At 41.3% G+C, this 14,807-nt stretch overlaps 1 protein-coding gene across 10 annotated transcripts in view; it reads left to right on the top strand.

Annotated features, from left to right (window-relative positions):
* Positions 1–14,807, top strand: part of spag9a (sperm associated antigen 9a) — a 78,193-nt gene that overhangs the window by 6,864 nt on the left and 56,522 nt on the right. For 4 of the 10 annotated variants that reach the window (XM_034295382.1, XM_034295383.1, XM_034295381.1 and 1 more), the window contains exons 2-10: positions 3,629–3,749; positions 7,229–7,299; positions 8,160–8,254; positions 8,421–8,571; positions 10,771–10,857; positions 12,556–12,679; positions 12,862–12,955; positions 13,258–13,391; positions 14,445–14,459. In XM_034295382.1, coding sequence (XP_034151273.1) covers positions 3,629–3,749; positions 7,229–7,299; positions 8,160–8,254; positions 8,421–8,571; positions 10,771–10,857; positions 12,556–12,679; positions 12,862–12,955; positions 13,258–13,391; positions 14,445–14,459 — 892 coding nt within the window. Of the gene's footprint in view, positions 1–3,628; positions 3,750–7,228; positions 7,300–8,159; positions 8,255–8,420; positions 8,572–10,770; positions 10,858–12,555; positions 12,680–12,861; positions 12,956–13,257; positions 13,392–13,981; positions 13,994–14,444; positions 14,460–14,807 lie in introns of all 10 variants that reach the window. The other 6 variants (XM_029123822.2, XM_013135843.4, XM_029123826.2 and 3 more) reach the window with 4 other exon arrangements.

The following is a 14,807-nucleotide window of genomic DNA, read 5'->3' as shown; positions in this document are numbered from 1 at the left end:
TAGAACCCTATTAGAAAAAGTACAGTTGTTCCTGTTTTTCAAAAATACTGAAATGTATCTGAACTTTAGTGAAACACACATCAAGCGCTGTGATTTTAACGCCAGAAGGAAATGTGAACTACTATAACATACCTGAAATGTAGCCGAGTTTGCCAATTTTTTAGAGACACATAAACACTATAGTGAGCAGGGAGTGGTTGAAAAAGTAGGCTTCTATAACGACTCAATTACACCACAACTGTGTAATCCAAATTTATAATAACATACTTCTCTTTCTTTTGGGTATTGGTACTACTGCAACATAAAGTAGTACAGAATACAAAACAACTGTTATCTGTATACACAAGAAAGGATTTAACCCAGTGCTTAAGGGAGACTAATGAGCACCGCCACAGGGCTCACGTTGCTACCATTTGGTTACATTGCTTACAGTTTATATACTTATTAAATTATACAAACCTGTATTTACAATAGGCATCCAGTGACAATGCAAAATGTAGAGCTTTGGGATGAACACTGGATTAGTACATGAAAACATCCAACCACCAACTGTTAGGCGTAACAACATGAGGGAAAACCAACCCATTAATAACTCTAGCATTTCAGCCAGGCATTGGTATAGATGTTGTGGATTACCATTCATACCGTGTAATTTTTATGCTTCCTGCAGAGATTACTGGTCATGTCACTGAAATGCCAACCGGAAAAAGCAGCTTTTCTTGATGAAACATACTGCGTCTGTGTTTACTGAATAGGCCTACGTTCTTCAGGGTGGAGATGGTATTTTCTCACATTGCTGTGTAGATGCCCCGAATTTGAATGCATGTTGCAGTGCCAACTGTGTAGTCATCATTGCTGACAAAGGCCTGCCATATCCTTAAAGAACACTGAGTAGGATCTATTTGTTCTTGCTGAATGTGAGACACTGTAAAATCTGCTTCCAGTTGTTCAGTTTTGGTTAGATACAACAATAGTTCGATCAAATTCATATCTAAAAAGAGCTGCCATCCATTACATTTTCTATCTATTTGCCAAATAGCCAATACCAACACAGTGCTTGTCTATTATTAGTTTTAGCTGTTTACAGAATTGAACAACGTAATTTTTTTCAGCAGAAAACAAAACAACAGTGGTTAAAATTGACAGCGCCATGAGATTCACTGAATGCCGCCCGACCCACATGACTTGTTTGCAAAATAGTATGGGGTTGCCTTTGCCCAAAAGCAGATCTTGTATTGCCTCTTCCTACCCCAATACATTGCCTCAGCCATATCAAGCCAAAAACTAACTTGGATCAGTGATTACAAACAACTTGATCCCGAGACTGATCCAAGACTCTTCACTTGCGCTACTCCCCAGTCTAGGTTGACCTCTTCTGTGGGTGTTTTTGTCAGTGTGTGTGGTGGTTGGGCATTTTGCTGCCTGACTGTGGATCTTAGTGAGAGGAAATCGAATGTGACACAGGCCGTCTGTCTCTCCATAGTCCCATGCTCTGAGCGCTAAAGCGACCTTAGTGCTCATCCACTCCATCCAAGCTGTGACACAGAGACACTGAGGCAGCAACACACACACACACCAGCCCGCCTTTGAGTTTCTTACCCCAGGAAGTCCAGAAACAAGGCAGGAGGGTTGTGCTGGGCACTCTGGTTCTAGTATTGTAGGCTGGGCGGGTTATTGATGCCTGGTCATGTGAACCCTTTGTTGTGACTGCCAGGGCTCACTCAGATGGACTTCCTTCATGTTTCTGTTGCCTAGTTTTTCTCTGGGACCTGGTGTTGTACAATAAGACTTTCCCTATTCACTCTGCATTGGCCTGCATAGTTTTCTTCCAGACATAGAGAAAGCAATATCTATTCCCTCAATGTCTTTTTAGGCCAGTTAACTTCAATGATTCTGTTAATATTTCCCTGCATCATAACTGCCCAGTTTTTGTAATTACAATGAGAGTGAAATCGTCAGTCGTTAGTCCAAAATAGGAAGAAATCTAGAGGACCCAATCTTTGAGGGGTGGCCAGTCCTACTCTGGCTGTGCCGGCTGAAGATTATAAGAGTACATTACCTTTTTCGGCCACATCAATGTTTTTGCGTGTTCAGACCAACAGACCAATAAATGCAGGTGGACTGTGTCCTGAGTCTTTAGGCAAAATCTGTATAGGCTAGTACTTGTAAACTTGCACATAGTTTAAAGCCGTTTTACTGGACAGTAAGTGTTTGTTTGCTCAAAAACACTATAGAACATTGGAATTGATACAAATAAACATGAATGCAATGAAAACTAACAACTTATTGTCTTGTCCAAAAGATAATTGATTTGTTGTGAGGTATCTTGAAGAGACATTGATCTTGATTTTGACAAAACCGGCCAAGTTGAGGGAAAAGAAATCAGTGGAAGACCCAAAGAATCTTTGTGTTCAATTAACAGTATACTTAAATGCAACTTTCTTGAGGGGCAGAAGGAAACCAAGTCAAGTGCTTGCTTAATATTTGGCAAAGTCTACTGACATCCAAGGTCACCATGAGAGGATGTCCATCTTTGTCCATCTTTGACTGATTTGACAAAACGTTATCTGTCAGCATGATTATGACCCCAAACACTCTGCAAAGACTATAAAAACCTATTTGGAGTGGATGTCTGCAGATGGAATTCATTATTAGATTGGCAATCGCAGACCTGTGACCTAAACATAATGGAAGCTGTTGCGATCACTTGGAATGGAACTAAGTCAAACAGAGTTATGGCAAATCCTGCCAGAAGCTTTTAAAATTTAACCATAGGATTACTTGATTACACTAGGAAATAAATACACTACAGTCTGCCAAAACAAATTCATTCAATTGCTAAGACATTTTGTGTTTAATTATTATATTTCTTTGTCTTTACAATTCTTATAATTTTTTTAACAAACTAAGGTGCACACTGTATAAAAGACCTCTTCAGAGTTCATACCTCTTCAGAGCAATGCTACCTCATTCTCAACCAAGATTTTAAATCAATATGATTAAACATGGATGTAAGCAATGAGCAAAGCCAGGCTTTTTTTCCCCCAGGTCACACTTCTCTGACATACCAGGAGGATGTGGGAGGGGAACGGAATTTCCGGGTGAACAAAAGACTTCTAGATTCTAGAGTCTTTCTATCCTGTGGGATCATATTGTAGTGAGGATATATCCCTGCTACTTGAAGTATAGTCGGCTGTGTTGTGGCAATAGATAATACATTTCATATGTACATCTTTACACAAGTTTAGGGTGTTCACAATATGTTTTTTTTTTTTATTGTTCTGCTTGATAATCCATCTGTAGATAGTAAAACCTGTCACATTATTATTTTTCTAGGGAAAACGTGATTTCCGGCTTAGGATACGTGTTTAGGGGAAAACATTTTGACCTAGTTTTAATTTGTGTTAAATTTTAGGGATGTTGGTTAGTTTAACGAAGGTAGCGTTAGGGTTTAGGTCAAGGGCATATGCAATATCTGTTTCTGTCCCCACAACTATAGAAAAACGTGTGTGTATTTATGTGACAGAGAAAAGTTTTGTGTGTGTGTGTGTGTGATAGTGAGAGAGGGGGGACTGAAGTGTGTTTGAGTGTGTTACTGACAGTCCTCTGTGTGTGTGTCTCTGAGCAGAAGTTTATTGAGTTTGAGGACAGTCAGGAGCAGGAGAAGAAAGAACTTCAGAACCATGTGGGCAGAATGGAGTCCCAGTCCCGCCAGCTGGAGCTCAAGATCAAGAACTACGCTGACCAAAGTAAGTTAGCACACCTTCCAGTTCCACGCACAAACACACACACACCCACATACCCGCTCTGTCATTCACACTCTCTGAGGGTAAAAGACAGTAATAGGATTAGAGGATTACGGTTCCTCCCATCCTTTGTAAGTGAAAGCCAAGCAACACATCCCATTGGTGGATTTAGGAGAGCAGTCTGATGCGGCGCCTCGTGGAAACACAGACACCCACACTGTCAGATGTGATGATTCAGACCTCTGTTAGCAATGGCTTTTTGAAACAGGGAAATCTACCTTCTTAATCTGATACCATATTGGTCTTCAGTGTTTGGAAAATATGAGTGTCAGTTCTCTGTTCTGTCGTCTCTTTTATTTTTATGCTCAGCGCGCTCAGCATGACGGCCTATGTATAAACAATCAGTCTCACGGCCCTGGCTTCTGCCACTCCCAGTCTGTGGTGAATGATTAATGTGTCATTATGCTGACCCAGACATGCTGTACGTCTGCCTACAGGCCTTCTACATCCAGGGTAGAGTCCATAGATACTGTGTTCCTATTGTGGTTTGCTCTCTGAGAGGTTCCACATTTTTATTTTGTTCTCCTGCACTCACAGTGCATCGTCATACTCCACTTTCCGCTCAAAGCTCAGAGATGGACCCCGCAGTGCTCCAGAGGATGTGTGTTAAGCCGGCAGAGAAGGGCCCCTCCCATAGCTGATCACCAGGAGGCACGGCCAGTGTGTGCTGTTCTTTTAGTAGCCTGTGATGTGAGTCATATGGAGGGTAGTTTTTACACCACTGTACGACTGTTAATGTAATGCACTAAACTGATGACAAACTCCATGAATAAATCAACGTTTTTTTTATGACTGACAACAAGCCTACAATGACTGTAAGTCACTGTGCTTAAAGGGATAGTTTGACCTAGATTCATACTTGGGTGAAATTTTGCTGACCGTGAGTTTTTCACAACGAGACATTATTTCCCTCTGTCCCCACCTGGAATTAGCATTATTTGGATCATCCAAATTCATGGATTTAATCTGTGGATCCCAAACATTTCACCCAAGTATGAATATAGGTCAAGCCAACCTCGACCTATATCAAGTGTCCGCTAAATGTGCGTTGAAATGAAAAGGCATGGTGACACTAAAGTATGTGACTCCGGCTTGGCTTTAGACAGTGTAGAGCTGAATGGAGAATGGATGGTTATGCAACATTTTCAGATACAGACTGCTGAATTAAGTAGGCATGTACTATTATAGCTGCAAATCTGGGAGGACATTTGTTGTTTGTCAGAACAATGAGATGAATAGTCACTTGATATAATATCAACCCCACCACAGTTAGTGGACGTTAGATGGTGATTTATTAATATACAGCCTGTTTTAACATGTCCCTGATGTGCTGATAGGAGAGGGAAACTGATGACTATAATAATGAACGCTACACCCACTACTAGATTACATTGCCCGTCTGATGACATCATAATAAATGGCCTTGTGTGACTTGAATTCTTAGTGCTAGGACATCATGAAAATGCCCTTATTGACCTTGTCATGGTGGTCCTATGTTCCCGTCTAACAGCCCTGCCCTAGAACACAAGCATTTTTTCCAGGATATTTTGTGGTTAGCTCTGTACAACTTGCTCATCACCAAACAACTTCAGTGAAACACTAAAATGTTATGTTTCATTAATTCCCATCAACTGCGTACGGTATCTATATTCATTTTCACTGTCAACTTCCCTTTCCCAGTCACTCTGAATCCCTCCACAAAAGTCATGCACTCCTCCATTCACATATTACCATAACGTCTAAGCTGTGTTTTCAATTCAAACATGACTTTAACAAGCCTGCAGTGCTCCACAGCGTTAATACCAGTGGAATTGATAGTATCCCTGTACTGTGCCTGGCTGTTGTGTGGCTCAGCACAAAGCTTAGGATAAACCAGACAGGCTAATGGGAGGATTAGGGTGTTTTTGTCACCTCTTAAACCGGGCCTATTTAAAATAATTTGAGAGAGATTACCTTGTCTCAGTGTTTTGTCCCCTTTTGGCATAACACAGCAGTCTAGCGTCTGTCTTATTACTGCTGAATCAGTGACCCCTAGTGGCAGGTTCTCATCACTACAAAGGTTAGAGGATAGAATCCCTACCCCCATTGGTCTGCTTTTAGCTGACAATATCCTCTAAATTCACATTGATCGATCAATCAATACAATTTATTGCCGGACCGCGTAAGTGGAGCTTGCCAAGAAGAGCGAATGTCTCTTACTGACTGACTGACTATCCGTTGTTAAATAGCGTAGTGGTTATAGAAGCGGACATGCAGTTCTGTAGGTCCCGAGTTCGTATCTCCTCGCAGGCGAAGCGAAGTACGCATTATGAATGATTCCGTATTGACGAAACTTTCAGTGACTACATTGTATTAAAACTGAAATAAGACAGTTTTTGCGGTTATTTTGCGACTGTTTCTGGCATGGAAACGTTCGCATCCGTGCATGCATTTTGGGTCAGGATAGACAAACAAATTTTCTGGCTACAACATACAGTAGTTACGTTATATTGAGCCTAAAACTGTATACGGTTATATTGCGACTGTTTCTGGCATGGAAACGTTCATCTTCAGTCTCGCTAGAAATTGCTCAATTCTTATGATTATTCCTAGGAAGTTAGTAGATACTAGTAAGCCTATTACTGGCTAATAAGCTGTTCAAACGGCCAGTGGCAAAAGCTAACAGTTCATAGATGCTATTTGTGGTGGAGGTAAACTTAATAAGAAACGTTAGTTATTTTATCACAATGCTCAATAGTGTTTAGCGACTGTTGAAATACATAATGCTGTGGCGTTATGGTTAAAGACAGTGCCTCTCCACGTGGAAGACTCAAGTTCCAATCTATTGTGAACAACAAGATTTATTTATACTTTCTATTGTGGGACGGCTGAACTACGCTTGCCTGGTTTCTTGTTTATAAAGCCCTTTTTACATCAGCACAAGGTGCTTTTACAAAACACCTTGTGCTGCTCCTGAAACCCCAAGGAGCAAGCAACAACAGCATTGAAGTGCCGTGGCTAGAAAAAACTCCCTATAAGAGGCCAACATTTTAGAGGAAACCTAGAGAGGAACCAGGCTTGGAGGAGTGACCAGCCCTCTTCTAGCTGTGCCGGGTGAACATTTTAAGAGTACAAGTTGTAATAATTAATAAATGCATGTGGGCTGTGTCCAGAGTGTATAAAATCGAATCCAGGTCAGAAGCATGACCATGTTGTTTGGCTGTAGTGGCAACATCAGGTAGATACCAGTCCTGTGGTGTTAGGAATACTTCCATGGGGAACCTATGGGCATGTATGCGTCCTATTCACAGTGAATAATGTAAAAGCTGAATGGGCTATCATGACAGATCCACAGTGTTGCAAGTCACGGATGGTGTATTAAACTGTCTGACTGTGTACCAAATTGATTTATCATCTGACTGATGTTTTTTCTTCTCCTTCAGTCGGCAGGTTAGAAGAACGAGAGTCAGAGCTGAAAAAGGAGTTCAACGCCCTCCATCAACGACACACAGAGGTAAAATTGTATTCCACTTGTAACTTTCGCTATACTTAATACTTGTACGTTTCCTGCGCCCTTCTATTTGCACTTCTGGTTAGATGCTAACTGCATTTCGTTGTACTGTACTTGTACTGTTCATTGACAATAAAGTTTAATCTAAAATCTGAAAGATTAATAAATCTAAAAGCAGATGAAAATGCAGTAACCACAGTAACCTTCCAGGGTATCTCAGGGGGAGTTAGGATACACAGAAATGTCATTGCAGTTTCACACCGATTTGGCCAAAGTGACCCTGAGGTAAAATGCTCTCACAAGTCACTTTGGGGCCTCTATCTATTTTGCCAATATTTTGTAATTACAAAACAAACATAAGTATAGACTCTTTATTCAGTATTTTGTACAAGGGCCTTTGGCAGTGATCACAGCTTTAATTCCTTTTGAGGATGCCTCTACCAGCTTTGCGCACCTGGATTTGGGAAGTTTCTGCCATTGTTTGTTGTATATTAATTTTGTCAGATTGGAATGCTAGCGTCGGTGACCTGCATTCTTCAGGTCTCCCCGTTGATATTCAATGGGGTTCGAGTCTGGGCTTAGGATATTTACAGACTTGTTCCAAAGCCACTCTTGTAGTCACCACTTGTAACCACATTACTATGTAAGCCTTGACAGATTCTAGCCGTTTATCTGTTCCGAAGAGATTGTTTCAGACCACGGCTGTACATCTGTGAAACAAGAAATTACCATTGTCCCTATTTTGACCTTTCAGGAAGTGAGACAAGAGGGTACTATTTTTATATCTGCCCTGTTTTTCTAAGGATAAGATTTACTAAGATTTACTAGTACTAAAGCCCTAACCTCTGTTGTGTCCCTGGCAGATGATCCATAACTACATGGAACACGTGGAGAGGATCAAACTCCAACAGATGAGTGGAGCAGACGCTTCTGACTCAGGAACACTGGGCAGAGTCAGGTAAGACTAGGTGTTATAGATGCTTATAACAGTTGTTATAACACTTTTTATGATAGGGGACATTTTACCACATTAATATCCTAGATGCATCTTAACTGTTAGCCAGCCATGCTCAGTATCACCTCAAACTGTCACTTGACTGACCAGCCTCCGTCTGTCTCTCTAGGAAAGAGCGTCCCCTGTCACTGGGTATCTTCCCCATGTCAGGAGGGGTTTCAGTTCTGACCCCTGACCCTCAGGCCAGGTCTGAGACACCGGGGGCAGAAGCCTGGAGGTTCAATGACCTGGGACATACGTGCTCCAACACCAGCCTCAAGGTGGGACATGGGGAGGGGTCAAGGTGAACATTTGGGGTTAACCAGCCATTGAAATTAGTGACTTTTCACACTTCTAAAGAACGACAAGGCACTAGGACAGATACATGGCATTTGTGAGGACATTTAACTCATAAAACCTTTAAAAAATATATATTTCCATGTATCTGAAGATACATTTTCAGAGAAAAGCAACTACTGGTACACCTACTAGCTCACATAGGCTAACCCTTGTCTACATTACCCGTGCTATGTCAGCAAATATATTTTTCTAAAAGTAGTTTAGGATAAATTGTTTGCAAGCTCACTTGTTTGACACCATACAATCTGCTAAATGGTTGTGCTTAAGCATATCTATCCATAATGTCATGCACCAATCTCTGATGTCAAACCCTCTGGTTTCACAGCACCTCAGAATTGCTTATAACCTTTGCCCTCCGTGGTGGACTTTAAGCATGAGCCACACTAATGATTTGAGTCCGTAAATCAGGAATTCAGTCCAGAAAATCTGAACAAAACACATCTTAGTACATTTTTATCTTTATATGCTGAAGTCAAAATATGTAGTTTTCATGTAGCTAAATGAAGTATGTTCATCGTCATTTGCACTCACTTTCTCCATGCTAAATTCAGTTGAGAACTGCAGGTCTATAGTGTCTGTTTCCCTTTGTCCCCATTGTCTCGTGCATAGATCTGAGATCACATGATTAGCATGCCCAATGAAGAGGCCTGTGAGAGGGCTGAGTCGGTGCCCTTTGTGATTTCTTATAGAAGGGTTTGACAGGGGCGTCTGTGTGTTCATTCAGCTGCTCTCCCCCTACTCCCTCAGTACATACGTAAATGAATCCCCAGATACAGAGTTTCAGCAAGGGATAGCCTCATTAATATTTAGAATTTAGCGAGATGGATAGCTGCTTATTTTACAATTTGTCTTCCCAACTGTTTTGGTCTGTCAGACGGTAATTACATCATCACTCTCTGGAGCTATGTCAGGTAATGCAGCTGTCTCAGTAATGTACTGTAAGCCATCACTTTCCTCCACAGACCCACAGTCACAAATACTTACAGTTTCTGGCTTTGCAGTGCCCATACATAAGTGGCAAATAAGCATCTAAATGTATCATTTAGAATATTTCTGCATTGAGTCTGTATAAATGTCTATTCCTCAGTGCTTATTTCAGACCTTAAGGGTGCATGTGTTATTTTAGCTGCTGCTCAGCTTTGTTCAGAAGTGGGGCATTCTCTCTCTGACGACGGATCAATTGTCTGTGCCACGGTGCATCCTGGGAGGAAAGCTGCCAGTGCTGTGTGGCAAGCAGCCAATCGCTTGGGGGAGAGGTAGTGCATTCCGGCATGTGATTGGAGGTTTTGACTTCTTGACTCATTCTATTGGCAATGCTTGAATATATCCCACTGCACATTCAGTTCTTAAACAGTTAATTCTAATTGCACAGCATCTAGGAAATCCTTTTCCTTAATAGAACTATGCTGCCCCTATGCAGATGAACTGGTCTGAGTTAATTACAGATGCCACAGGTTACACACGCTACTATTGATTTGACACTAATCTCTCATCCGACTGTGCCAATTCAAATCACCTCTCTGGCTCTAACAACACGGCCATCAACCAAGATGCAGCCACTGCTTTTGCTGCTGTTATTATCCGAATAATGAATTGCAGTGTCCTGTCTGTTTCTTACCTGTACAGAATAACCTAGTAAAGGGAGATCACAAATTAATGTGAAACAAATTATTTTCTGATTTTGACAGTGAATTTGGAATTAGTGTGTTCAGGTTTTAAGCTCTCTCCCTTGAGTATGTCAGTAGGATTCTTCTATAGGCTTCAGTGACAGGATTTCAAACGCCCCAGTCTGCTTTGATGAGACGCCGCTAGTCATTCACAATTCACATGCATATTATATAACACAGTTAGCAGACAATCATATCCAGAGTGACTTAAGAGACTTCTGACATGATGAACCTCGTCACCTTGACTGGACAGCAGAAAGGGCACCTGCTGCCATGGGTAGGAGCTAATGGGTACCCTAATTTATATTTAATACTTCCAGCCAGCCATCACCAGCTGTAAGCAATGCAGACCCACGCATACAGGCAGGGATAAGCACGCACGCCTGGCCTTGTGTGTTGCTTCAGTGCTTCTGCAGATCGGCGCATCTTCATTGTCACTCTCTTCCCAAGCAGTTGGATGCAGATGACCCCCCAAAGAAAAGGGAGGGTAACAGTCTGCTGCAGATCACTTGGGGGAGTTCACTCACAGACGACTGCAAGGTAGTTGGATCTGTGTGGGGGTGGATGAACAACACCCACAACCCCGTTTGCACATGCCGTGAAAAGCACAGTGTTGTTTTTGTGGGCTTCAGTAGTTGTCTTCAATATGCTGTTTCATCTCTTCAAAGCAAGCAGTGTCTTTGTGTGCATCATTCAAAAGGCTTTCACTTCACAGACCCCCTGGAGCCAATGCAACCATGTCGTAGATAGATCCTCGTCAGTGAGGTAATGGAGCCATACTTGTTGTGATCTCCATTGATCACCCAGTTGTTTAGATCGGTTGGCATTCTGTAGAGTGCCCAGGGCGTGGTTGCATTCAGCTTCAGTGTTGTCATGTTTCATTTTCAGACACTGCATGGTACTAGCTGCACTGTATTGCTGTTGTAGCCCCGCTTCATTGTTTTATAGAAACTTGGAAGCAAATTTTATCTTTCAGTATTAACAGTCTTCATTAGTCCTAGAAAACGTAAACGTTATGTCTCTTTGGTTTTAGAGAGTAGATGTACACTGTAGTTTTAAATCTTATTTTTCTGTGAATAGACTTATAATTGTTGATTAGATTGTCTTTAATGTTGTGTTGTCAATGTGAATGTTGTCTTGTCTATCTAGTAGTGTAGGTACAGTGTTGTGTCTCTGTGAAGTCGCAGCCCGGCCATGATTGGTTTATGTTCTGTTTTGCCCTTTGACCTCTTTTGAAGTCCATGTGAACGGTGTGGTATAATTTTAACTGATAATTGGTGTGGATTGTCTTTTGACTGTTTTCTTCTGTGTGTTTTATGTTAGATGCTTGTTGAGTCCCAGTCAGTGTCTTCCTGGACTTGTGTGCAAATTACAGAAAATAAACAGTTATCAAATTGATGTTGAGTAAAATACTTTTTCAGAAATGTTATAAATCTTAAAAATATAACATCAACACTATTATTATAGAATATGTTTAAACTCTTGTTTAGTTTTATCTCTGGCTCCACTGGAATGTCTGTAACATGTTGTTTGTTTAGTTCTATCCCTGGCTCTACTGGAATGTCTGTAACTAGTGCTTGTTTAGTTCTATCCCTGGCTCCACTGGAATATCTGTAACTAGTGCTTGTTTGTTCCATCCCCGGTTCTAGTCTAATGTCTGTAATTAGTAATTGTTTAGTTCTATCCATGGCTCCATTGGAATGTCTGTAACTAGTGCTTGTTTAGATATATCCCTGGGGCCATTAGAATGTCTGTAACTTGTCCTTGTTTAGTTCTATCCCTGGCTCCACTGGAATGTCTGTAACTCTTGCTTGTTTAGTTCTATCCCTGGCTCTAATGGAATGTCTGTTACTAGTGCTTGTTTAGTTATATCCCTGGCTCCACTGGAATGTCTGTTACTAGTGCTTGTTTATTTCTATCCCTGGCTCCACTGGAATGTCTGTTACTAGTACTTTAGTTTTGTTGTTTAGTTCTGCTCCTGTACTTAAAGCCAGGTTGAGCTGTTGCGTTTCCCCTGTCTGACCAGTATTGTTATTCTGTATTGTGACCATGTCGTCTACTGTACTTTACACTGTAGCCAGAAGTATTTTCCAAATATGTGACCTGACCAGAAAAACTCTGGCCCCTAGCTTGTGAAGGTTTCCCAATCCCTTTCTGGTTCAAGGTCTAGGTTAAGGTTAACCTTTGACTCTTGACCACTCTGACTTCATCTGATGACCTTACCTGTTGTGGTTGCAGGATGAGCTTTCTGAACTAAGCTCCATGTCCAACAAGGCCTTGGATGTTGTCGTGGAAGGCGAAGGGCTAAACACTAAGAGCATGGAGGGTCAGGCTGCTCCAGGGGCCAGTTCTATATCGGTTGGTATGTAACGTTATAGAACTACAGTCACAAAGTCCTCATGAGTCTTCAAGTGTTATGGCGGTAGACGGCAAAAATATATATTTCCACATTTGAGTGGCCATTTGACTTCCATGTAAGTAAGAATTCCCTCCTAATAAACCATTACCTCTGGATTCACTTATGTGTAATTATGTGTCCTGTAGGGTTGCCAGAAAATGATGAGAGCTCCGAGGTACAGGATATTATTGAGTCCACCCCTGAATTGGACATGGACCTCAGTGGATATAAAGCATCCAGGTAACCCCTACAGGGTCAGAACCTTGTAACCCAAAAACAGACCTTGAAAGACGCTGGATATTTCTCCTGTATGATCTGTTATAGCAAAGTTTAAAGCTACTGTTCTGAGTGTTTTAGCCGGAGTTTAAGGCTAGATGCTAACTGTTTTAGCCGTAGCTTAAGGCTAGATGCTAACTGTTTTTGCTGGTGCTTAAGGCTAGATGCTAACTGTTTTAGCTGGTGCTTAAGGCTAGATGCTAACAGTTTTAGCTGGAGTTTAAGGCTAGATGCTAACTGGCAATCTGTGTCCCTCCACCATGCAGTACCCCAACTAAAGGAAGTATTGGCATTGAGAACATGGCATTTGACCGCAACACGGACTCTCTGTTTGCCGAACTGTCGTCTGCAGGCATCGGGGACGTCATAGGAGACGTGGACGAGGGGGCAGACTTGCTAGGTAAGTGAGGCCACCATTTCTACAGCAGTAATTTTACGGTGACGAAATACAACACTATAATCCATTTCTGTAAGCTTTTCTGTGATATCAACATATACGGCCTTACGCCTAAACATTTCCAGAGGGCAGTGCCCACCCAAGTGAGGGGTTGTCAAGTTCATTATATATTTTCTCTACATCAGCGTTTGAAGATGTATCAATTGAAAACCCAAACAAAGTGTTACACTCTCCAATGTAAAGTTTACGCTTTCAGATGAAGTGAAATATGTTTGGTAATGTGAGTGTTTTCAGTGTGTTTTTCCCCACATGGTCTCCCTACCTTTTAATTCATACATTAATACAGTAGCAGGCCATGTCACTGAGTTAGACTTTAATCACATACTTTTAATTGGCTCCTACATTCATCTCAGTAATATGCACTCACAATTATACCAAAATAAACCTTTAGGGTAAAAACAAAGCTAACCTGAATTTAGAAAATATTTTGGCATGTAGACAATGTTAAAATTAATTCTCTGCTGTTCGATCCATATCTAACCCCCTCTCTCTCCTCATTGGTCCTCTCCTCTGGCCTTTGTCCTTAATCCCAGTGGAGTACTCCGGTGTGTATTATAACCTCAAACTCTCCTCCACTGATTTTTACCCTCCGAATTTCATTCCCTCTTCTGTCGAATGGTCCATAGCTCTACTCCTACTGCCTTGATCTGCATTTGACCCCAGCAAATCTTCTCTCGCAAATCCAGTAGCATCAACATGAAAGCTAAATGCATTTTGAATATATCATTCTTCTGGCTTACACCATTTGCATAACCTATATCTAATTTTACGGCTTCAAATAACACAATTTTATTGTTTCAATTTTTTGTGTCATGTTTTTATAGCTTCTCTAGCTATTTCCACTGTCTGTAACCCTAGAAGCATAACTCCTGCCATGCCCCATCAGCCCATTTCTTTGGGAGTCCCTACCTCGCTGTCCTCTCTCATACATACCTCATGTCTTACTCTCTCCACCTCTTTCTCTCCTGCTTGACTTGGATTGCATGGTTTTCTCAGACCTTAGTTTGCTTGGTAAGATCTCGCCCACTCGCTCCATCCTGATCTGGGCCGTCGTTAACACGTCCTGTGACTTGTAGCGTAGTCTGTGTGGTGGCCGTGGCACTCTCACTGTTTATGATGTCTTAGAAATATCTCACTATGAGATATTTATCCCCCTGCATTTACTGAATATTTATTATGTCTTTACTAATATTCAAGTCACATGGAATTGAATGTACAAATGTAAACATGGAATTATTATAAAGATTAAAAATGTATGTGGAGTATATTTCTTTATATAGCTAGTCGGGATGTATTCAGTTGTACATGCACAAAAACCAGAACAGTTATCTACATCTTTTCTGTGCTGGTCTTAATCGT

Source organism: Esox lucius, chromosome 11 (genome assembly GCF_011004845.1).
Source record: "Esox lucius isolate fEsoLuc1 chromosome 11, fEsoLuc1.pri, whole genome shotgun sequence".
In the NCBI taxonomy this organism is placed as follows: domain Eukaryota; kingdom Metazoa; phylum Chordata; class Actinopteri; order Esociformes; family Esocidae; genus Esox; species Esox lucius.
This window is presented reverse-complemented; position numbering and strand designations above follow the sequence as displayed.